The sequence below is a fragment of the Peromyscus leucopus genome, chromosome 2 (assembly GCF_004664715.2).
Source record: "Peromyscus leucopus breed LL Stock chromosome 2, UCI_PerLeu_2.1, whole genome shotgun sequence".
NCBI lineage: Eukaryota > Metazoa > Chordata > Mammalia > Rodentia > Cricetidae > Peromyscus > Peromyscus leucopus.
Window position 1 is genome coordinate 144,534,804 of NC_051064.1, and position 23,743 is coordinate 144,558,546.

Consider the following 23,743-nt stretch of genomic DNA (forward strand, 5'->3'; position numbering starts at 1 on the left):
GCACTTTGTCCTCTCCCTGGGAGGCTTTGTCCCAAGTGGGTGAGTGGGCACAGGTGTGGACCCACAACGCCTGCATTCTATTTCCAGCTCCTGTCTCTGACTCATAGAGTGACCTTGCTGGGGTCATGGCTTTGTGTTTCTTGCAAGGGGAAGAAATATCAGAGGTGGCAAAGCTTTCATTTTCCAAGGAACATGAGTCCTACAGCATGAGGGCCTCCTGATTCTCCTGAGCCTCAGCCATGTCCTGCTGATATTAATTTAAAAGCCAAACCAAAACAACGATTAGATCTGGATCCAAGGGACTTTGGGAGACAGTCAAAGCAAAAGGCAAGGAGTTCCCGACAGGGAGATTTGTGGCCACTTTTTCATGCATGGCTCCTACAACATTTTCCAAGTCACGTTTCCACACAAATAATCCCCTCATGCCCGCATGCTGTCTGTGCAAGGATAGAGGAAGCAGTTCCTCTTCATTTCAGGACAAGGGAGTCACAGCTAAGGAGGGGCATTTCTCAGCTGTTTTGTTTCCAGAAACCCCTGGCATTATTTTGCTATCAAGCTTGGCCTGTTTTGTGAGCTAAATACTGTGCATGTATTAGGTAGACAGCAACCGTTTTGTTGATCAAAGTCCCCCCATGAGTGAATGCCATGTTACTCTTGGTGTCCTTTTTCTAGATAAAAGCCCACCTCTCGCCAGGCTAAATTTTAACAGACAGCATCTAGGAAGGCTTCAGAAAGACAAAGGAACCTGACCTACAATTCTGTGCTCAGTAGTAGGCCCCGAACAGACACCAGGGGAAGGGATGGGGATCTGACTCAGTACAGAGCTGCAGCTGGTCAGGGCCCTGGGCAGGAAGACCCCTGTACATACTTAGCCCTACACGTACAAGGGAGGACAAAATGGCAGCCCGATCAATCAGGTGTCCTGAGGCAAAAATGCCCAGAGCTCCAACAGGTCCTGTGGTATTGCTCAGCTCTGGTGCGACTAACAGTCAGAACAGAACCTGAGGCTGAAAGGGGCAGCTTCTCTTTTCAGGGTGCTTTTGCAGACTACAGGGTAGTAGCATGTGCTTATTCTGGCTACCTGCTTGCATCTTCAACAGCACACCACTAGTGTGGCTAAGGCTCCTTCATCTACCCAGATCTTTTCCACCCCATACTGCCTCTTTAAGGGGCAGAGCCCCTGAAACTGGAGATTGTAAGGATATTCTGGGGCCTGGGAGAGAGTGGGGATACAAGACAGGGGACTGCAGGTCTGACTTGGTGGCATGGGTATGTGCAGGGCAGAAGCTACAGAGGGGGCCCCTCTTGGAACTCACACAAGTGCTATTATCCTCTTGGGTCCCCCTGGCTCCATCCCAAAGGCTGCCTGATCCCTGGCTCAGAGGTACCAACTGGCTTCCAAACTGGAAAAAGAGGTCATCCAACTCCCTTCAAACTGGGAAAAATATCCAGACTTAGCTCTGGGACTTCGGAATAGCTGGCTCCACCAATCCCCAGCAGAGCCAGGGGCTGGGGCAGGGGCCGTGGCGGGGGGGGGGGGGGGGGGGGGGGGGGGGGGGGTGTTGACAGCTGTTCCCTGAGTTATTTTGAGCCAGGGGCTGAGCTTTTCAGTTCCAGGGTACTGGGATTAAAATAGCCACCTGCAGGGCAATCTCCTTGTGGCTCTGTGGGGGCTTTCCCAAGGAAAAGAGTCAAAGCTGGGGTGGGGAGAACAGGAGGTTGGCTTGAGGAATGACAGGGAAGGGATTCTGCCACTGTCTAGGACCAGCCTCACCTCTGTGGAGCTCTAAACCTTGGCAGCTCTCCGATCAGATCACTTTCCTCGGGCATCCAAATGAAGGGCTGAAGGGGAATGGAAGAAGTTGGTAACTCCCGAACTGCTTCTGGCCTTCCTCAGTCCTCACAGTGAGTGATGAGATATCAGCTACCCTCCCCATTTCACAGATAGTTCCCCAGGAGTTCAGGGGGTTTAAGAGACTCTGGTCCCTGGTCAGCCAGTTCCCTTCCAAACTGCCCCTGTGCCTCTTGTTTGGGCCTTGCTCAGAGCCACAGTAGTTCCATGCTGAGAGGATAATCAGTTCCGTCCCCAAGCTCAGGACCAGCATGGAAAACGCTGACTGGCCGGGGCCATCTTTCCAGTCACAGCAGGACTCTGGCAGCTACCCGCCAGGCTCACAACCCTCCTCCAGGAGAAGGTGGGCCCAAAGCAGGTGGGAGGAAGGAGGGTGTCGGAGGGAAGCCCAGTCATCCTGGAGCCTAGCCCGTACTCAGTTTCGCAGCCCCAGACGGGGACTTGAGAGCCTGCGGGCATTGTCCAGGACTTGGAGATAGAGTGATCTGGGGCCCCTTTGGCAGAGACGGGGGTGGCGCTGCGGGCGCATGCCCCAGACACGCCCTATGATAATCGCTCCAGGGATCGGTCACCGAACTTAGTCTTGCGCGCCACTGGCCAGGTCCGTGCGACAGGTCCCACTTCCTCGCCCGAGTGGGGTCTCGCCGGGCCCCCTCCGCGATCCCCTCCTATGCCTTGGAATGTTCCAGAGGGTCGGTTTCCTGTGCGGGTGAATTCGGTGCCCAGCGCCTCTCCTCTGCCTCCTCCCTCCCCGCTGCCCGGACACCCCAGGTCGCTCAGTCCCCGCCACACTCTCATCGCCCCCGCGCGCCCGGGAGCAGTCTCCCCGCCCCGCGCCGCTGCCCTAGGGCTCCCGGCGCCCCGCAGCCAGGGCCCCGCTGCGCCTGCTTCGCCCCAAGAGCCGTGTCCACCGGAGTCCCCGGGGCCATGAGTCTCTGCGCTGTGTCCCACCGCCCCACCGGTGCCGCTGCGGCGCTGGGGCTCGGTAGCCTCTTGATGCTGCTCGGGCCGGGACGCGCGTGCCCCGCGGGCTGTGCCTGCACCGATCCCCACACCGTGGACTGCCGTGATCGTGGGCTGCCCAGCGTGCCCGATCCCTTCCCCTTGGACGTGCGCAAGCTGCTAGTGGCCGGCAACCGAATCCAGCAGATCCCCGAGGACTTCTTCATCTTCCACGGAGACCTGGTCTATCTGGATTTCAGGAACAACTCGCTGCGCTCGCTGGAGGAGGGCACGTTCAGCGGCTCCGCCAAGCTGGCCTTCCTGGACCTGAGCTACAACAACCTTACCCAGCTGGGCGCCGGCGCCTTCCGCTCGGCGGGGAGGCTGGTCAAGCTGAGTCTGGCCAACAACCACCTGGCCGGTGTGCACGAAGCCGCCTTCGAGAGCCTGGAGTCGCTGCAGGTGCTGGAACTCAACGACAACAACCTGCGCAGCCTCAACGTGGCAGCTTTGGATGCTCTGCCCGCGCTGCGCACTGTGCGCCTGGACGGGAACCCCTGGCTATGCGACTGTGACTTCGCCCACCTCTTCTCATGGATTCAAGAGAATGCATCCAAACTGCCCAAAGGTGAGCCAGAGGGTGGCTGAAAGCCAGGGCTGGGTGATATAGGGAAGGAGCTGGCAGAGTCCAGCCCAGTCTGGATGTTGGGGCCTCGCTTTGGGGACGCAAAAACAAGTCCCCTGAATGAGAATCCCTGTGGGTGTAACTCCACAAGATCAGCTGCCTGAAAGTCTCCCGGATATGTTGGCAAAGAAAATGCCAAAGATCACATCCGGAACTCTCCCAAGTTTCTCCCTTTCTTCTTCACCTCCTACCCAGATTTAGGACCCGCCTTTTCTCCATCACTGTGGTCCACATCCACTTTGGGAGCTTTTGGGTCCTAGGACAGGGGTGTGTGAGGAAATGTACTGGTTCTTTCTAGTGGAAAAACCCGGTGCTGTGTGGGACACCATACCATTCCCAGAAACCAGAGATGGAGAGGAGCTGGCCAGTCCTGAATGTAGTCTAGCTGCCACAGATTCTAAACTGTTCTCAGATCCCCTTGACTCTTCAGGCCACCTCCGGTGAAGAGAATCCCTGGTGAAGACAAAGGCAGCTTAGATGTGGAAATGTGGGCACCTTCCCTGCTTTCCTGTTGCCCCTCCTGGTGGCCCCCACACACCCAAATGGCTGATGGGAACACAAGGGCTCTAGGAACACAGCACAAAAGAAATAAGGGCAGAGCTGGGAAGTCAGGGACTCAGCATTCATTGGGGTGTATGCCAGGACTGAAGGCAGGTAATATCCTTACTTGGGTGGAGTTCACCTTGCCTGTGAGCATTGGCCAAATTGACCTCCTGAGAGCCTCTAAAAGCTTTGGTGAAGTTGGCTGCAGTCCTGTATAGCACACATTATAAAGGGTGGCTGTGAACTTACCTTTATTCTTCCCATTGAAAACTCAGGAACACTGTTTCTTGGTGTTTCTTGGAATTCCTGTTTACTTGTCCACCCCACAGGGTCATAGGCACACACCCTGAGCCCTGCTGTTGCTCCTGTGACAAGTGGACACTTTCTTTCCCTAATAACTCTATCAGTGAACAGTTTCTAAAAGATCTGGCCTGCGAGCTGCAGACTTCCCCAGGTTTGAATGATGCCCTTCTCCTGACTGGCTCCCTAGATCTGCCAGGATATTCTGAATGACAGGAATGCCCTGTCAAAGCCCTCACTGGAGAGAGGGTCACCTTGTCTCTGGTTGCTCCCATCTTAGTGGACTGCTTGTCAATTACCCAATTGTGTGTCTACTATGGGGCTCCCATTGTCTTCCAGTTAGGGGCAGGAGGTTGGGTTCTGTTTTCAGTATTGCCTTGGGTAGCTGGGACCTTGAGTGGACTTTGAATGCTCCTGTGCCTTGGCTTCATTGTCTCTTGACTGCTTGGGTTGACCTCTGAGACCTCCACAGAGTCTGAAGTCCTAGGTTTGAGTTTTGCTTTAAGGTCCTGGGGACTCTGAGTAGGTCACTTAAGGTTTTTGAGGCTTCCCTTCTTCATGTGTTGTCAAAATCAAAACACAGTAATGAGGGTGTAACCCCAGAGCAAGGGGAGCTGCTACTCTTCCAACATCCAACATCCTTGGGAGAAAATGGACAGCGGGTGGACACATGGGCCTGGAAGAATGGACAGGCACTGAACAGAAGACAGTGTAAGGGTTCTGGGGACAGGGCAGGGCAGAGAGGGAGACTAGTCTCATCCAGCCAGGAGAGGAGGGACAGCTGGACGACACCTCCTGGGGCACAGAGCCAAGGGCAGCTCCAGGCTCTTTGCAGCTGCCTGCAGAGCGTGGCCAGAACGGTGTCCCCAAAGTGAACCAGAAGCTGGGAGGGTGAAGGAACCGTCTCAGGCTGAGAACTGAGTGTAAGACTCAAGTCCTGATCTGGACTCGGGCTTATGATTTGAGATGAGCCCCTGACCTCCCCAAGCCTCAGTTTCCCTGCTTTTGAATGCCAAATATGGACACTGTCCTCCTGCCTGCTGGGAGGGTTAAAAGCTATTTGCTTGATGAAGGGCACAATGATGCCCAGTGGGCCGTGGATGCTCAAGAGGGGTATCATACTTGACAGTTCCTCAAACTTTAATTGGCACATGGTAATTTGCATATTATTGGGGCACATAATGTGGTAATTTAATACATGTATGTGATGTATAGCTATCAAATAAGAGTAATTTTCCATTTCTATCCCTTGAACCATTGGTCATTTCTTTGGTCTGGCCTCTTGCAAGCTCCTTCTGGCCTTAATACAATATAAGTATGTTGATATGGGGACTAGAGATGGCTCCGTTTATAAAGGGCTGCCACACAAGCATGAGGCACACATGTAAAAGTCACACATGATAGTGTGTGTCTGTGACCCCAGTGCTAGGGTGGGATGGGTGGAGATAAATGGATCCCAGAGCTCATTGGCCAGCCAATGTAGCTGTATCAGAGACCTCCAGGCTCAATGAGAGGCACTCTTCTTTAAAAATGATGGTGGAGGGGGCTGGAGAGATGGCCCAATGGTTAAGAGAACTTACTGCTCTTACAGAGGATCAGAGTTCGGTTCCCAGCACCCAGGCTGTAATCCCACCTCCAGGGGATCCAACACACTCTCCTTGCTTCCCAGGGGACTGCACTCCTATGGCACACACAGCAGACTTGCATAGACATGATTAAAAATAAAAACACATTTTTAAAAGGACACTTAAAAATAAGGTGAAGAGCAACTGAGGAAGACACATGACCTCTGGCCTCCATCCGTATGCACACTTCACATGTGCATCTGTACCTGGTTATACATGTACACACACACACACACACACACACACACACACACACACACACACACACACTAAATAGTAAATAAGATAGCCTGCCTGTGCTGTAGAACGCTAGGGTTTTTTCCTCCTTAGTATCCATTATGTAGCCTCCCTCTGTCCCCCTCCCCCACTCCTTCCCAGTCTATCTTTCATGGAGGCCAAGGCCAAATCTCTAAAGCCCAGTTGGAGCACTGAATGTGTGTGTGGGTGTGTGTGTGTGTGTGTGGGGTGTTTGCAGTGTCAAATGCTCTACCACTGAGTGACATCTCCAGTCCTGTGTGGCTTTTCTGTAACACACTTACCTCCTCTATAAATGATGATACAGTACCCTCGAGGTGAGGTTCCTGGGAGGCTTAGAACAGTAGCAACAGGAACTGCATGACTTTTTAAGTGGTGGCGTTGCCCAGACTGCCCCACCGTGGAGAAGGCACATGTGCAGAGAAGCCACACTCATACAAAGTGTGGCTTTGACTGAAGACGCTTCCTCCTGGCTCCCAGCTCCCTAGCCACACTGACCACCAACTTTCTGCCAATGAAAATCAGGCTGCGCGGGGTACAAGCTCGAGGCCTTCTAAGAAGAAGCTCTGCCTCTCCCCGGGGAGGGAGCCCCCAGGCCTGTGCAGCTGCCTCTGGGGTTGCTCTCTGTACCTGTGCACCCTCCTCCGTCAGGCCGGAGCAGAGCTTTCTCCTTGCGACCTTGACTGCCTCAGCCAGTAGCAAAAATGTGCTCTCTGCCAGGTGAGCCTCCCCTGTGGCCACACAGGGATGGAGAGTACTCAGCCCCAAAGCAAGTTCCCAAGAGAGGAAGGGGCGGGAAGGGAGGGACAGGCCAGGCTCTTTCACTGGGCCTGAGGCCAGAGAAGAAAGTGCTCGGCTGGAGGGAGAGGGCGGCGGCGAGGGATGCCAGCGCCCCAGGGGCCAGGTAACAGAAAGCAAAACAAACCAGTGAACAAAAGGCCAAGCAGACATTCTAGGGTGCCCAATTAGTGCTGAATTTCAGATACGTGATAAATTGCTTCTTAATATAAGTGTGTTATTCTTAAAGACACGAGGAACAAATATGCCATACCTATTTAATGTCATACGGCATATTTGGTATTTATATGAAATGTTGTTTGTCTTTTATATGAAATCCAGGCCTAGTTGGGCATCCTATATTTGTGTTTTCATTTAATTTGATGTAGTATATCATATACATGTGATATGTGGATATGGCATATATGTGGTGGCATGTATGTATAAGTGTAAATGTGGAGGTCAATGGACAGCTTTTCAGAGTCTGTTCTCTCCTTCCACTGTGTGGGTCACAAGGGTAGAACTTAGGTTATCAAGCTTGGTGACAAGCGCCTTTACCCACAGAGCCACCTTGCCATTTCCCATGTTTGATTTGTTTGTTTTTGCAATAGGGTCTTGCTGAGCAGCCTAGGCTGGCCTGGAACTTGTGATTCTCCTGCCTCAGCCCCCCGCCCCCAAGTTCTAGGATGCCAGCATTCATTTCCATTCCCAGCTCTCTGGCACGCCTACCATGCTGTCTATAGTTATAAACCTCTGTCATTTCTACGTCTCTTCTCACTTAATGTCTGTGCCTGGTGGACACCTTCCCCAACAAATTTCCCACCAAGAAACAAAAGCAGTACCATGTGGAGTGGCTGGCATGGGGCTGAACAGTTAGTGGCTGAGACAACCTGGAACTCTGGGGTGTCCCACCCTGTGCCCCATCCTTCTGAAAGCCATGGGAAGGGACACTGTCCTTCCCCCTCAGTCCTCAGTTCCTGGGAGACATCAGGCTCCTTCTTCCTTCCAGTCCTGGGTTCTCTACCTGCTCTGGTGGTTCACCATGAGATTCCAGGCTCCCAGGTAGTGAGGGGCAGTGGGTGGCCAGGGCACAGAGCTGATATATCTCTTTAAATAGAAAGTACCCCAGACCCGGAAGTCAGAGAGACTTTGGGTAGAGAGAGATGGGGGGGGGTTCAGGAGGTCAGGAAGCATCTGGTGATGACACCTTGGTTACAGATGCTATGCTCTTTACAGCTTCACTTTGCCAGAGCTTCCTTCACATAGAGCTGGCAGGTGGACAGCATACTCTGAGAGCACCCAGGAGCCTCCTGTGGATCCCTAGGTCCCTAGGTCTTGAACGAGCACCAAGGAAGAAGCCCACGATCTGTGCTGGATGAGCCCCATCTGGGGCTTTCCTGAGCACCGGAACCTGACAACTCCTTCCGGGGAAGCCTTGGCTCCCTGGCTCTGTACTTTGCAGCTGAGTGATGGTCTTAGTTAGGTTACTACTGCTGTGATGAAACATCATGACCAAAAGCAACTTGGGGAGGCAAGATTTCGCTTACATTTCCACATCACTGTTCATCCTCAAAGAAAGTCAAGGCGGGAACCTGAGGCAGCAGCCAATGCAGAGCCTGTGGAGAGTGCTGCTAACTGGCTTTTGTTACCCATGGCTTACTCAGCCTGCTTTCTTATAGAACCCAGGACCGCCAGCCCAGGGGTGGCACCACCCACAATGAGTTGGGCCCTCCCACGTCAGTCACTAATTAAGAAAACGCCCTATAGGCTTGCCTACAGCCTGATCTTATGGAGGCATTTTCTCATTTGAGGTTCCCTCCTCTCAGATGACTTTAGCTAGTGTCAAGTTGACATAAAAACTATTCAGCATAGTGATGTTACTTAAATTGCCTACTGTCTCTAGGCCTAAGAATTTTCTTCTGCAATCAAGAATATAGGTATCAGACCTGGAAAGCTATCTTCAAATAAAAATCTGTGGGTTTAAAAAAAGTGCATTCATATATTTTCTTTTCCTTCCTTTTTTTTCTTTTTATTTATTTCTATTTATTTGGTTTTGTGACAAGGTCTCACCATGTAACTCTAGCTAGCTTGGAACTTGCTATGTAGACCTTGAACTCACAGAGATCCATTTGTCTCTGCCTCTTTGGACACCGCTATACCTGGCTGTGCAAATCTTTTCATGAGGGTGTGCCCGCACTGTGCGCACATGTGCCCAGTAGCCTAGATGCCATCACAGAAAGCCTGCTCCTATGCGGTCCCTCGCCTTGGTCCTGGAGCCATGGTGGAAGATGGTCGCTGGGATTGAGAGATAGAAGCTGGCAGACGTAGGACTGTATGCCTGGCTTTGGAGGGGCAGGGAGCAGTTGGCACAGTCTCCACGAGGCCTGAGAGAGCAGACATTGGGAAAGGGTCCAAGGGGTCTCATCACAGAGGCTGATTTGGCCAGGCCTCTTCTTGTGCCTTCCCTTTCTAGCCGCGGTCATGTCATGTGTTCTCAATGGTCACAGCCCCCAGTACCGGAGAGGAGATGCTTGAATCTATTGACCTTGACACTTGGAGATGTAAGGTGTGGGCAGGCAGGAGGGTAGATATGGCAGAACTATGCAGATGTGCCTTGGCTCTGCCTAACCCTGGTCTCCACCAGGAAAGTCTCTTAGAGAAGACCCAGCAGATCTGCCTGGAGTGTCCTGGATCTCGAGGGCTAGGAACCCCAGTGGGTACCTCTGTGGGCGAGTCCTTCTATGAGAGGGTGCCATGGCAGACAGGGTGCTTATTCAGGCCCTGGACCATATCACTTAACCCAATTTGCTGTCTGGCTCAACTCAGGACCAGTGGGGGAGGGAGTCCATCCTGAGCCCCAGAAACTGCCTCAATTTTCTGATGTCAAACAGGCTTGCCTTGGGCAAATGAATGGAGATTACTGTCATCTAGATGAAAAAAAAAAAAAAAGCTAAAGCTTGCCTGAAAGTCACACAGTACTTTCTCTTAGACAGCTCCAAGGTGACTCTCTCTTTTTTTCTAAAAATAAAATAAAAGCAGTTTTCTTTTCCTGATTATAAAAGTAACAAGCTTCAGTTATCAGAGAGGAGCGGAGGAGCAGATACATATTACGTGATGATAATAAAAATTAAAAAACAACCCCCAAAGCAAACAAACAACAAAAATAAAACAAAACAAACAAGCAAAACTCCCCAGAGGCTGGAGAGAGGGCTCGGCAGCGAAGAGCACTGGCTGCTCTTGTAGACGACCTGAGTCTAGTTCCCAGCTCACAACCATGTGCGATTCCAGTGGATCCAGTGCCTTCTTCTGGTCCCCAAGTTTATTGCACACTCATGATGCACTTGCATACACGAAGGCAAAAACTCATACACATAAAATAAAAAATAAGCAACCAGAATCCTTTTACTATTAAAGTTCTATGTTTAAAAAAAATTTTTTTAGATGGCATTATGGTGCACACCTTTAATCCCAGCACCCAGGAGGCAGAAATGAGTGTAACTCTGTGAGATCAAGGCCAGCCTGGTCTACATAATGAGTGCCAGGACAGCCAGGGCTACATAGTGAGACCCATCTCAAAAAACCAAAACAAACAACCACACAGAAAAGGAAATGTTAGACACAAAACCATAAATCCTGTGCTGGCTAATTTTATATCAACTTGACGCACAAGTTATAGTCATCTGAAAGGAGGATACATCAATTGAGAAAATGCCTCCATAAGATCGAGGTATAGGCTATAAGGTATTTTCTTATTAGTGACTCAATGTGGGAGGACCCAGCCCATTGTGAGTGAGACCATCCCTGGGCTGCTGGTCCGGGGTGCTATAAGAAAGCAGGCTGAGCAAGCCATGGGGAGCAAGCCTGTAAGCGGAACTCCTCCGTGACTTCTGCAGTGGCTCCTGCTCCCGGCTTCCTGCCCTGCTTGAGTTCCTGCCCACAGTGCTTTTGAAGATGAACTGTTGTGTGGAACCATGAATAAAATAAACCCCTCCCCTCCCCAAGTTGCTTTTGGTTATATTGTTTCATCACAGCAACAGCAGCCCTAACTAAGACAAGGCCTGTGCAGCTAGCCACACTTGTGGGGGAACGGGTGATGAAAGTTACAGAAGAGGGAGAGGAATGGGGTGACCAGGGGCTGAAGAGTGGGCATGTAATGGGGACAATTTCTGTTTGAGAGGTATAGGAGCTCTGGCTGCGTGGTGCCAGGACGCTCCAGGATGAGCCCTTGACCCGAGGCTGTGCATACTTCTTTCTGTCCATGAAATCAGCTTATTATTTAATCAGACAGAGTGTCTGCTGGCCGAGACAGGGAGGATGATTGGGAACTTTTCCCGTGTGATGGTGGATATTTAATGAAAGTGGCAATAGAAAACAAAAGTTAGCACTATAGGAAATGAGAGCCCGTGTTCCTCGGCACCCCAGAGCAGGAGCAAGCCTCGCAGGGCTCCTTGCACACCTCCTTCTGCAGCATTCCTCTGTTGTGGCATGCAATAGTTCCAGCTGAGGCCACAGCACACACACCTTCTCCAGACGGTCAGGGTGACAGAGAAGAGGTACCTGGAAAGACGCTAAACAGGGTGTCAGGAGACTTGGGGTCCAGGCCAGAGCCTAGGCAACTATCCTGTTTAGCTTTCTATTGTGATAACACCATGAAACCAACTTGGGGAGAAAGGGTTGATTTCATCTTACAGGCCAATGGTAGATGGAAGGAAGAGCTGGGACTCTCTTACAGGCCCCAGCCCATTGTTGAAGGAATTCAGAGTAGTAACCCAAGTAGGACAGGACCTGATACAAGGACCACAGAGGACCACTACTTACTGGCTTGTGTCCAGGCCCACCAGCCTCAGGACAGTACTGAGTACAGTAGGCTGGGCGCTCTCACATCAATTAGCAATCAAGAAAGTGCCCCTACACAGATGCCCACACGTGAGCGATCTGATAGAGGCAGTTCTTCAGTTGCAGTGCCTGCCCTCAAGATCAGCCATCACAGCGGCCTGAAGCAAGTTGTCTGATTTCCCGAGACCCTTCATCTATCATAAAAGGGGCAGCTGGGAAAAGAGGGAAGTGCAGGCATGGAAGGTGTCTTCTCACACATCCGTCCTTCCACTGTGTGCTGCATGAGGAGACAGAGCTGCTGAAAGCCTGCCTGTGGATGTGAAAGGCTCCAATCTGCAATTTCACAGACTTAAAACTTCTGTGAGGAAGGCAGAGAAGGGGTTTTACCGGCACAGAGTGTGTCCCCTTTAGCCTAGTGAGAGGCAAGCAGAAGAGGTGAATTTGTAGGATAGCTTTGTGGGAGAGCAAGCTTCCTTCCTTCCTCCAAGGTGTGGGAGGCCAGTCGAGAGCTGTAGCTGCAGGTGAGGGGTGAGTGCGATGGACTGGCTCTACCAAACCCCTTCCTCAAAGTCTACCTTGTCACTAAGGCCTCTGACACTTCCCGGAGACTGACAAGAGCTAGGTCATAGGTCTCGGCTCCTGATTGCACAATACAGGATGCCGCTCAACTGGTGACCAGAGCAACACAAAATCTATCGGTGACATTCTCTTCTACAACCTGTCAGGTTGGTGATGGTGAATAGGTGACTAGCCAGAGCTGAAGAGATGGCTCAGCTGGTAAGGACAATTGCTGCCGTGCCTGGTGACCTGAGTCACCAGATCTGTGGGGCCTCCATGGTGGAAGGAGAGAACTGATCTCTGCTTGTTGTCCTCTGACCTCCACAGGTGTATTGTTTCACACACCCTCCACCCAAAATACAGAATAATAAATAAATAAAGTGTAATAAAAAAATTTTAATAGGAGAAAAAACAATCCTGGAAACATCTGGGAAAAGGGTGAGAGGATCATGACTCCTCTACCATGAAATTCCCTGCAGCCATTAAATGTGTAATTTTGTGTGTCTTTTAGTGTGAGGTGTGTGTGTGTGTGTGTGTGTGTGTGTGTGTGTGCTGTATGTTCCCAGTGAATGCACCCTTGCTAAAAAGTACATTCAGAGGCCAGAGTACATCTGATGTCATGCTCTACCCATTTCACTTAAACAGGGTCTCTCACAGAACCTAGGGCTAGGCTGGCAGCCAGCAAGCCCTAGCCACTGGCCCGTCTCTGTCTCCTACAGCACTGGTTTTACCAGTGTGCATGTGGCCATGCCTGCCTTAAAAAAAAAGTTGGCATTGGGATTACAAGTTCATGAACAGCCTCACCTACCTTCTGGGAAAAAAAAAAAAAAAAAAAAAAAAAACATAGACTCTGGAGATTTGAACTTGGCTCCTCAGGCTTGCAGAGCAAGCTCATTTAAGCATTTAACCAGCTCTGTAGCTTCCAACGTGTATTTTATTCTATAGTCCCAAGATTCGGGAGGCTGAGGTGGGAGGATCTCTTGATGCCAGGACTTTGATACCAGCCTGGGAGACAGTGAGACAAGCGTCTAAGCATGGAATGTTTTATTTGGTAAATGGAAAGATGTTCCCCAAACGGTCATCAAATGTGGTGCTGGAGAGATTTCTACCAGACAGATTTGAGAATGTTTACACCTGGAAGAGGACCGAGAAAAGTCTAAACCATGGTGCAACCTGTGTTTATGAGTGCCTGCATCTACCTTCTGTTCTCTGTTGCTGGTGTCCCAGGGTGTTTGCAGGCTTTGCCTAATAAGCGGAATTAGGAAAGCAGAAGCCTATCTTTACCAACAGAAGTGCTTAGGAAAGCCTGTGGCCAATCGCCTTGAGAAGCTCTCTGGAGGCTAGAGCTGGAGAAAGGCCCCTTGAGAGATCTGGGCTCGGCCTGTTCCTTGGCCAGGGGCCTGGCCAGGCTTGAGAGATTAATCTCAATCCACCATCTGCTGTGTCACTGTCTATTTCTAGGATGGCAGTTTGTCACCCTCGCCACTCAGGTGTCAGCTGTGGGGAGAAGTCATCATTCAAGGGGATGGAATCTGGGGGTGCAGTTGGGAGGAGGACCCCAGCCACTCACAGGAGCGAGACAGCCACCCCAAGAGAAAAGCTAGGCCAGAACAAGATTGAGCTGGCTGGTGTGATGAATGAGTAGAAGAAGGAAGAGCCACTACAAGGCAGGAGTGAGGGGGGTCACATAAGCTGCCCACTGGGAAGTCGCCCCAGGAGGGGCAGTGATCCGCACGGGCATCTTTCCTATGGCCCTCCTGGATGCATGTGCCTCCAAGCTGGCAGATTTGTAGATAATGTGTGGTTGTCAGGACAGGGACTAACTCATCCTTGAATTCCATTTCCCATAACCCATCCCAGGGCCAGTGAACACAAGCAAGAGGAACCAGTCCTGACTGAGTAAACAGGGAAGGCTAGTAATGGAAGGGTGCCCCTGATCCTCAGAGCTGAAGATGTGGGCTCAGAAAAGGACAGGGGTGCAGCTTGTCGGTGGAGTGCTTGCATGGCACGCCGGAAGCCCTGGGACTTCCGTCTCTGGCACTGTGACCCGGGTGTGGTTGACAAATGCCATGGAGGTAGAGGTAGGAGGATTGCCTGTCGGAAGGCAACTTTGGCTACATAGTGAGACCCTGTCTCAAAAAAAAGCCCAAAACCTCGAGCAAACACAGTGAGGAGAAGACAGCTCTGGGGGTTGGGAGAGCAGGACCCCACTGGGAGGGGCAACAGGACCCCACTGGGAGGGGCAACAGGACCCCACTGGGAGGGGCAACAGGACCCCATTGGGAGGGGCAACAGGAAGGGCTGGACTAAGAGGGCTCCACTGTCCTTTGAGTTATGGAACTTAAGAGTTGTCCTGGCACAGAGAGACACTAACCCCACCGTGATTGTGTGCTGCCTGCTGGCTGGGAGAGGCTGTGTGTGTGTGTGTGTGTGTGTGTGTGTGTGTGTGTGTGTGTAGGTGTGTGTAGGTGTGTGTAGATGTGTGTAGGTGTCGTCTGCTGGCTGGGAGAGGCTGAGTGTGTATGTGTGTGTGTGTGTGTGTGTGTGTGTGTGTGTGTGTGTACGGGTGTGTGTGTAGGTGCTGGCTGGGAGAGGCTGTGCATTTTTGTGTGTTGTATACATGTGTTTGTTGTGCAGGTGTGTTGGGGTGTAGACTAAAGGATGCCCTTGGCTGTCATTTCTTAGATGACACCTGTCCTGGTCAGCTTTCTATGGCTGAGATAAAATCCTGACTAACCCCAACTTGGGGAGGAAAGGGTTTATTTGGTTTACAGGTTACATTCTCGGAGGAAGTCAGGGCAGGAACTGAAATCTCAGAGGACACCACTTACTGGCTTGCTCCCTATTCCTCAGCCTGCTTTCTTATATAGCCTGGGACTACATGCCCAGGACACCACCCGTAGTGGACTGGCCCCTCCCACATCAACCACCAATGGAGAATATGTTCCACAGATATGCCTCAGGCCACTCTGATGGAGGCAGTTCTTCAACCAAGTTCCCTTCTTCCAGGTGACTCCAGTCTGTGTCAAGTTGACAGAAACCAACCCCCACCATCCATCTTGTTTTCTGAGTCAAGAGTCTTTCACCAACCTGGATCTCTCCAAGTAGGGCTGGGGCTCCAGAAACATGCCGCCACACCTGGCTTTTTAAAAGTGGACTCTGGGGTTTGAACTCGGGTCCTCATGCTTGATATCTTGTCTCCTCGGCCCCACCCAATTTCAAGGAAATTGTGCCACAGTACAGTTAGCGGTAAGAGGTGATTGCCCTCAGAAAATCGTGGGGAGATTGAGGGTGGAGACGAGGGAAGTGGGGACCGGTAGATGATGCTGCTGGTGGGGACTGAACTGTGAGCTTCAAAGGTTATGACAGGAGAGAGCCAGACTCTCCTGTCACGATGACTTCTTTTAGAAAGAGACTTTGCAGCTGTAATTAGCCTTAAGAATCTGGAGCTGAGACCGTCCTTGGTTGAAGAGGGAAGGGGGACCACCTCACTCCGATGACAATTGCCGTGTAGGAGAGAGGCTGAGCGACATCTGAATGACAGCAACATAGAGCAGAAGATCCTGGGAAGACAAGTTAGGGAACGAAGGAGGGAGGCAGCGGTGGGCCAAGGACAGGCAGCCTCTCCCCTGGTCTTTAGAGGCAGCCCTGATGCTGCCCGCCATAGCTGTGAGAGCATCTCTCTCAGTGTGTCTCTCTCTGTGTGTCTGTCTCTGTTTCTTTCTCTCTGTCTCTGTCTCTGTCTCTGTCTCTCTCTCTCTGTGTGTGTGTGTGTGTGTGTGTGTGTGTGTGTGTGTGTGTGTTTGTGTAGACAAATTCTTATGTTTTGTAGCTCAGGCTAGCCTCAGTCTTGAACTTTCCTGCCTCGCCTCAGCCTCCAGAGTGTTGTCATTACAGGCATGTGTCATGATGCTCGACGCTCTACTCTGCTCTGGATTAAACCTTTTTGGTTTGTTATGTGTGTGGTCCTGAGGACTAGACACAGACCTTGCGCATGCCAGGCAAGAAGAGTTCTGTTCTGAGCTATACCCGTAGCCTTTTTGGTTTCTTAAATTCTGTTCTGAGACATGCTCTCTCTATGTAGCTCAGGCTAGCCTCTAACTTTTGATTCTCCCACCTCAGCTTCCTGAGTACCCAGGTGTGAGCCACCACCACCAACTGCAATTAGTTTGGGTGACCCTGTTTGCGGGTAGTTACTGAGGCAGCTATAAGGAAATAATGCAGGTCCACGACCTGTGCAATTGTCAGCTGGGGTACAGGGATACGGCCCCCCACTGTCACTCTCAGATACTGGCAGAAGCTCTCCCAGGCTTTTAGGGATCCCCAGTCAGGCAAAACCAGGATTTCTGACTCAACACAGAAAAGAATCTCAGGACTGGCCAGTTTATGAAGCTGACTGGAGATGTTATTAAAGATATTTTAATATAGGTTCAAGTGTGCGGGTTAGAAGAGAAGGGGACACACCTGAGAGCATGTACTCAAAGAGTCATGGAAAGTAGGATATAACCAAGTGTGGGTTCTCCTACCACAAGCTAGAGTCATCTGAGAAAAAGAAACCTCAATTTGGAAAGTGCTTCCATCAGATGTGGGCAAGCCTTTAGGGCGTTTTCTTGGTTGATTGATGGGGGAGGGCCCAGCCTACTCTGGGCAGTGCCACCCCTAGGCTGTATGAGAAAGCAGGCTGAGCAAGCCATGGGAAGCAAGCCAGTGAGCAGCACCCCTCTGTGGCCTCTGCTTCAGTTGCTGCCTTTATGTGCCTGCCCCGAGTTCCTGTCCTGGCTTCTCTGATGAGGGACTGTAACTTGAAAGCCAAATCAACCTTTTCCTCCCTAAGCTGTTTTTGGTTAGTGTTTTAGAAACCATACTAGGTGAAGCTGGAGAGATGGTTTAGAGGTTAAGAACACTGGCTGCCCTTGCAGAGGACCTGGGTCTCGTTCCCAGCACCCATGTGTTAACTCACAACCACCCATCGATCCAGTTCCCGGAGATTTGATGGCCTCCGTAGGCATGGCATGTACATGGTACACAGATTTACATGCAGGCAAAACACATAGAATAAAAATAAATAATAAATCTGAAAAAAAGAAAAAACATATGAACTTACTATGTTCAAATGGTTGCTAAGACACTTACATTTTCTGTTTGTTTACTTGCTCGAGACAGGATTTCATGTAGCGCTCAGTATACAGCTTAGCTTGGTCTCGAGCTTCTGATCCTCATGGCTCCACTTCCCAAGTACTAAGAATACAAACACACCTTGAATTGCCCCACTGGCTGGGGTGCTGCTGGCATCTTCCGTAAAGATGATGGGGTGGTAAATGTCCTAAAGCACACGGCTCAAGGCAAGGACAAGAGTCCTATCCCACAGGCCAGCAGTCCTGGGTTGGGGGTTAGGATGCAGCTCAGATGCGCTTGTCCAGCATACAGGAACCTCTGAGTTCAATCCTCTGCACCAAATAAGCTGTGCGTGGTAGAACATGCCTGCAGTCCTCTCACTTCCAGAGGTGGAAGCGGGTGAATTAGAAGCTCAAGGCTACACATGTGTTCAAGCCTAGTCTGGGCTGCACGATTCTCTGTCTCAAAAACAAAACCCAAGGTGCACGAAAGACAGACAGTTCAGTGGCTAAGAGAGTATATTGTCCTTCTAGGACACCAGAGTTCAATTCCCAACACCTACATCAGAACTGCCTGTAACTCCAGTTCCAAACAATCTGGTACTTCCGACTCTCTCTCTCTCTCTCTCTCTCTCTCTCTCTCTCTCTCTCTCTCTCTCTCTCTGTCTCTCTCTCTCTCTCTGTGTCACACACACACACACACACACACACACACACACACACACACACACCATGACTTTAAATCAATCAATCAATCAGTCACCAACCACAGCCCTAATTAACTCAATGAACCACACACACCAATGAAGACATGGAACTAGGTGGAACACTTGCTGAGAAGAAAGGTTTTGGATGGGGGAATGAGAGCGGGAAGGGTATGTGTGTGAAAACTACTATGTGCATTATATACATATATAGAACTGTCAAACAACAGCAATAAAACCCAAAGCAAGGGCTGGAGAGATGGCTCAGAGGTTAAGAGCACTGCTTGTTCTTCCAAAGGTCCTGAGTTCAATTCCCAGCAACCACATGGTGGCTCACAACCATCTGTAATGAGATCTGCTGCCCTCTTCTGGCAGAACACTGTATACATAATAAATAAATAATCTAAATAATAATAATAAATAAATAAATCTAAAAAAAAAAAAAACAAACCCAAAGCAAAACAGTCCCAGGTTGAGAAACCCAGTCTATGGTAGAATACTGTTAAAGGGGAGGGAACCCCAAAGTCACAGACCCCAACAGTGGAGCCCTGCACCAGTCACAAGTGCTGTTGCAGATGGCTCCAGGGACCCATCTCCACCCTCTTCTGCCTGGCCCTGTCCATCCAGATGACTGTCTTTGTCCAGCTCCTCTTGTTTGTCTGGCCTCTGTGAGCTTGGGAAAGCCATTAAGTCCGGGTGTCTTATCACAGCTGAGCACAGACCCAGCCTCCACTCCTGGTGGGTCGTGTGGTGTTTTCCCAAATAAGCCCTTTTCGTCCAGTCACAGAGAAATGTGAAATGACATTTTCTAAAAACGTCGCTTTGTAAAAATGCCAAGGCTAATCTCCAGGCACAAAGAGCAGTGTGGAAATCAGAATTGACTCCAGGAGCCACAGCCTGGGAAGGAGAATGGACTCAGGGGTGCGTGGGATGCGTGTGCATGGCTGGGCTACTGACTAGCTGAACTGTGACCTGCTACAAGCCTGAGGGCTGCAGGCTGCCCGTGGCTGTTAGAGCCCATGTTCATGCCCCAGGCAGGACTCTTTTTTCTTGTTTTCAGGGTATCTTTGGCTAGTGGGTAGCTATCAAGAGGAGGCAGGCTGACTGATTTTAGCACTGAAGAAACAGATGTCTGCAAAAGAGCCCCATTATGGACATCTTGAAGCTTTTCTAATTGGCCCAAATGCTTTTCAAATGCTCGGAATAAGTAGGGAGAAGTTTTATTTATTTTTTAAAGAATGCTTAATTTTTAATCTTCAAGTGTGTGTGTGTGTGTGTGTGTGTGTGTGTGTGTGTGTGTGTGTGTGTGTTCGTAAAGAGGTCAGAAATGGGCATCAGACACCCCGGAGCTGGAATTACAAGCAGTCGGGAGCCATCTGACACTCAAGCTAGTAACTGAGGTCCTCTGGAGGAGCAGTGAGTACTCTTAACCACTGAGCCATCTCTTCAGGTGCATGTTTTATCTTGTTTTTGTTTTCAGACAAGATTCCATGTCGTTCATGCTGGCCCAATCTTCCTGCTTGCAAGTTCTAATATTATAGTCATGCACCATGCCATACTGGGCTAAAAATCAGTGCTCTGCGACATTAGACAAGCGCTCTGCCTACTGCGCTACACCCCAGCCCTCAACTTCTAGCTTCTTAAGAAACAGTCAAGAGCTTGGGATGATGTAGCTCAAAGGTACTGTGCTTGCCCGGGATGAGCAAGGGCTTCTTCTATCCTCAGCACACACAGAGAGAGAGAGAGAGAGAGAGAGAGAGAGAGAGAGAGAGAGAGAGAGAGAGAGAGCCACATGTAAACACACACACACACACACACACACATGTACACACACGTACACACACTGAATAGAGGCAGTGGGGTGGACAGAATCAATATATATAGGAATAACAAGTCAATTCCATTATTTTATTTTATTTTTTGGTTTTTTGAGACAGGGTTTCTCCTTGTAGTTTTGGTGCCTGTCCTGGATCTCACTCTGTAGCCCAGGCTGGCCTCAAACTCACAGAGATCCACCTGCCTCTGCCTCCCGAGTGCTGGGATTAAAGGCGTGCACCACCACTGCCCGGCCAATCCCATTAATTTATATATTAATGTGTCAGTAATTATATTATAAACATGCTTTTAATCCCAGAACTTGGGAGGCAGAGGCAGGTGGATCTCTGAGTTTGAAGACAGTCTGATTTACATAGTGAGTTCTAGGCCATCCAGGGCTACATAGTGAGACCCTGCTTAAAACAAAACAAACAAAAAAACCAAAGAGCTCTGGGTCATCTGAATCCTTAGGTCTCTAAAGCAGCTACATCGATTGGGGAGAGGAGAGAGTGTAATATGGTTGCTAGGCAACTGTTCCCATGGAGGAATGCATGGGTGGGGTAGCTGTGGACGTGTAAGGGATGGTCCAGGACTGAGGGAAGGAGGGAGGAAGCTCAAATAATCTTTCTCCATTTTCTATTTCTGAGCTGGAGAAAAAGAGGCACACCGGTAAGAACCCCAAGGGTGTTTGGGGACACTGGGCAATGAGTGCGATTGCTCTTCGCTGGACACAAGAGGGCTAATTAACAAAGTTGGAAGAAAGAGAGTTGACCCTCAGATGTTGTTGGGAAAGGGTTGAGGGTGAGTTCTCTGCAGCTTGGAAACACTGAGACAGAATGAGAGAGGCTTTCCTGAGAATTTGAAGACACCAAAGGTAAGCAAGGATTGATGGTTGCTCAGCTTTCTGCCACAATAATGTCTCCCGTTTTCTCCCTGGAAGAAGTACACCTTACAAATCTATCCACAGTTAAGAGGAAGTCTCCAGAGATGGATGCGTGGGCTCCTAAGCCTAGATGTGAACCTGTGAAGTTATGTTACCAAAGGAAGCATTGTGAGAATTCCTTCTGTGAGGTACCGCGGTCATGGGCTACAGCCTAACCCTCTCTCATTCTACCTGTCTCTCCTCAGGCCTTGATGCCATCCAGTGCTCACTGCCCATGGAGGACCGGAGGGTGGCCCTGCGGGAGCTGTCAGAAGCCAGTTTTAGTGAGTGTAAGTTCAGCCTGTCCCTCACAGACCTATTCATCATCATCTTCTCGGGGGTGGCTGTGTCCATCGCTGCCATCATCTCCAGCTTCTTCCTGGCCACTGTGGTACAGTGTTTCCAGAGGTGCACCCCTAACAAGGACACAGATGATGAGGACGATGATGAGGATGACTGAGCTACCTCCTCCTGCTCTTTGCTTTCCTACACCCAGCTAGTGGTACCTCTCCAAGGGAGACAGAGATGCTGAAGACAGAAGCATCGCATCACTCCAGGCAGTGAAAGGGATGGCGCTTGCCTAGATGCACCTGCTGACAGCCGATCCCAGAGCATAGAATCAGCAGAGTAGAGATGCAGGAAGGATGGAGAGATTCATTCCTGAGCAGAGCCCACCTACCAGACTGGGGCATTCATGTGTGTGAAGATAATCAAGTCAGGCTTCATGGCTTACAGCTTTACAACCTTCCCAAGCTGAAGTGAGAGCTCACAGCTTTTGACCTCAGAGGTGTTTGTGCCGTTCTGATTACAAGCTGCACTATGGACCATGAATCATGTTCCTCCTAAAAGACAGCAGAGTTCTCAGTGGAGATTCAAGTTCTGCTCATTCTCCATGGAAGCAGGAACTCTTTTTCTCTCTAAAAGGTCCCAGCAGCTTTGGGATGTTAGACCAAGAACAAGCAAATGTACATGCAATAGACAACATCCGTGTCTCCCCTACATTGCTGTGTTAATGCCCAATACCCAATATGATGAATGTGAGCTGATGTGAGATGACCTTGGACCAGCAACACTGAGCTGGGCTTCGGGGCTGAGATACCTAGTCAGAGGTTCAGAAGAAGTTCCTGAGGATGTTTTAGGGACCCACTCCTTCAGGGTGATTTGAAGGGGCCCTTTGGATATGACTTGGTCATGAGAACGAACTCATTCTGAGTGCAATTAGTGCCCTTAGAATAAGAACTCTGGAGACCTCGCTGCTCCTTCTACTTCTCCAGGTGAGGAGCCAGTGAGAGATCTGTGAACCGGGGAAGTGGTCTCTCACAGGAACTCAACCCTGTTGGTACACCAGCCTCCAACTTCTAGCCTCCAGAACTGTGAGAAATAAATGTTTGTTATTTATAAACCATCATGTCTGTGAGTTTTTGTTTTGATTTGGTTTTTTGTTGTTGTTGTTGTTTTGTTTTGTTTTGGTAATAGAAGCTCAAGAAGACACTGTATTTAGATGAAGTGCTACCAAAAACAAAAGCTTGGACCTTGTCAAAGGTGCTGGTAGTCTATTGGTAAATAGACTGGGAAAAGGTATGTTAGCGTCACCTGGACTCCAATCCTTAGCCTGAGAGGTAATGACTGGCAGAGAACAGACAATCATTGTGTCAAGTTGTGATGGCCACTTTCCTCTGTCATTCTTTCCTCGGTAGCACCATCAGGGTGTCCCCCTCTAGAATAGCTGAGTCATCTTCTGCGTTGGTATGGCCTTAGATTTGTCAGCTGAAGAAGTTTTGGGAAACTCTCCCAGAAACCAGGAGGTCAATAAGCAGGTTGCATTGGACCAACAAAGTGTTCCAATGGCGGGGGGGGGGGGGTGGGGGGGGTGGGGTGGTGGGGGTGTTGAGACAGGGTTTCTCTGCATAGCTTTGCACCTTTCCTGGATCTCACTCTGTAGCCCAGGCTGGTCTTGAACTCACAGAGATCCACCTGGCTCTGCCTCCCGAGTGCTGAGATTAAAGGCATGCGCTGCTGCCGCCGCCGCCGCTGCCACCACCACCTGGCCAAAGTGTTCATCATTAAACAAAGAAAACAACAACAAAAATAGATGTGATGCCACATACCTCTAATTCCAGCACTCAGGAGGCAGAAACAGGCAAAACTCTGAGTCTAAGGAAGCAGATAGGGTTCTTTCTGTAAGCCCCATAGAGAATTCCAGGCCAGCCAGTGGGCACACACAGTACATAGTGAAACCCTGTCTTAAACAAACAAAAAACAACAACAGTTGGCATGCTGACACATGCGTGTAATCCTAGCCAGAACTCAGGAGGTGGAGGCAGGAGGATTGCCTCAAGTTTCAGGCTAGACCGGGCTACATAGTGCAAATGAGATCCTGTCTCACAAATAAAACAAATGACCGAAGACCTAACATGGGGACTTGGCCTCTGAAAACCTCCATCGGTGACATCAGTGGCCTCAGGGTGTGCATGACATTTCTTTGGAACATAGGCTGTGACAGACAGTGTTTTCTGGGGTGAGGAAGTATGAAGCAAACATGTCATGAGCCCCAGTGGGTTAATGCAAGATGACTTACCCTGGCAACGCTGAGTGGGGCTGGGGGCCGAGACCTGGACCAGAAGTTCACGAGCAACTGCCAGGGTATTTTAAGGAACCATTAGTTCATTGTTTATAATGTACACCATAAAAGCCTGGTGTGGTGGTCACTCCTATAATCCCAGCACTGGGAAGGTAGAGGCAGGAGGGTCAGGAGTTTACAGACAGTCTGGGCTTCATGGGAGCCTGTCTCAAAAAGACAAAAAGTTGGGGGTTG

General features: G+C 50.2%; 1 protein-coding gene across 1 annotated transcript; it reads left to right on the forward strand.

Annotated features, from left to right (window-relative positions):
* Nucleotides 1-1,627: 1,627 nt before the first annotated feature.
* On the forward strand, nucleotides 1,628-22,333 carry Lrrc38 (leucine rich repeat containing 38). The gene is made up of 2 exons (XM_028880659.2): nucleotides 1,628-3,422; nucleotides 21,135-22,333. The coding sequence occupies exons 1-2, from the start codon at nucleotides 2,780-2,782 to the stop codon at nucleotides 21,386-21,388; spliced, it is 897 nt and encodes a 298-aa protein (XP_028736492.1). The 5' UTR covers nucleotides 1,628-2,779; the 3' UTR covers nucleotides 21,389-22,333.
* The last annotated feature ends 1,410 nt before the right edge of the window (nucleotides 22,334-23,743 follow it).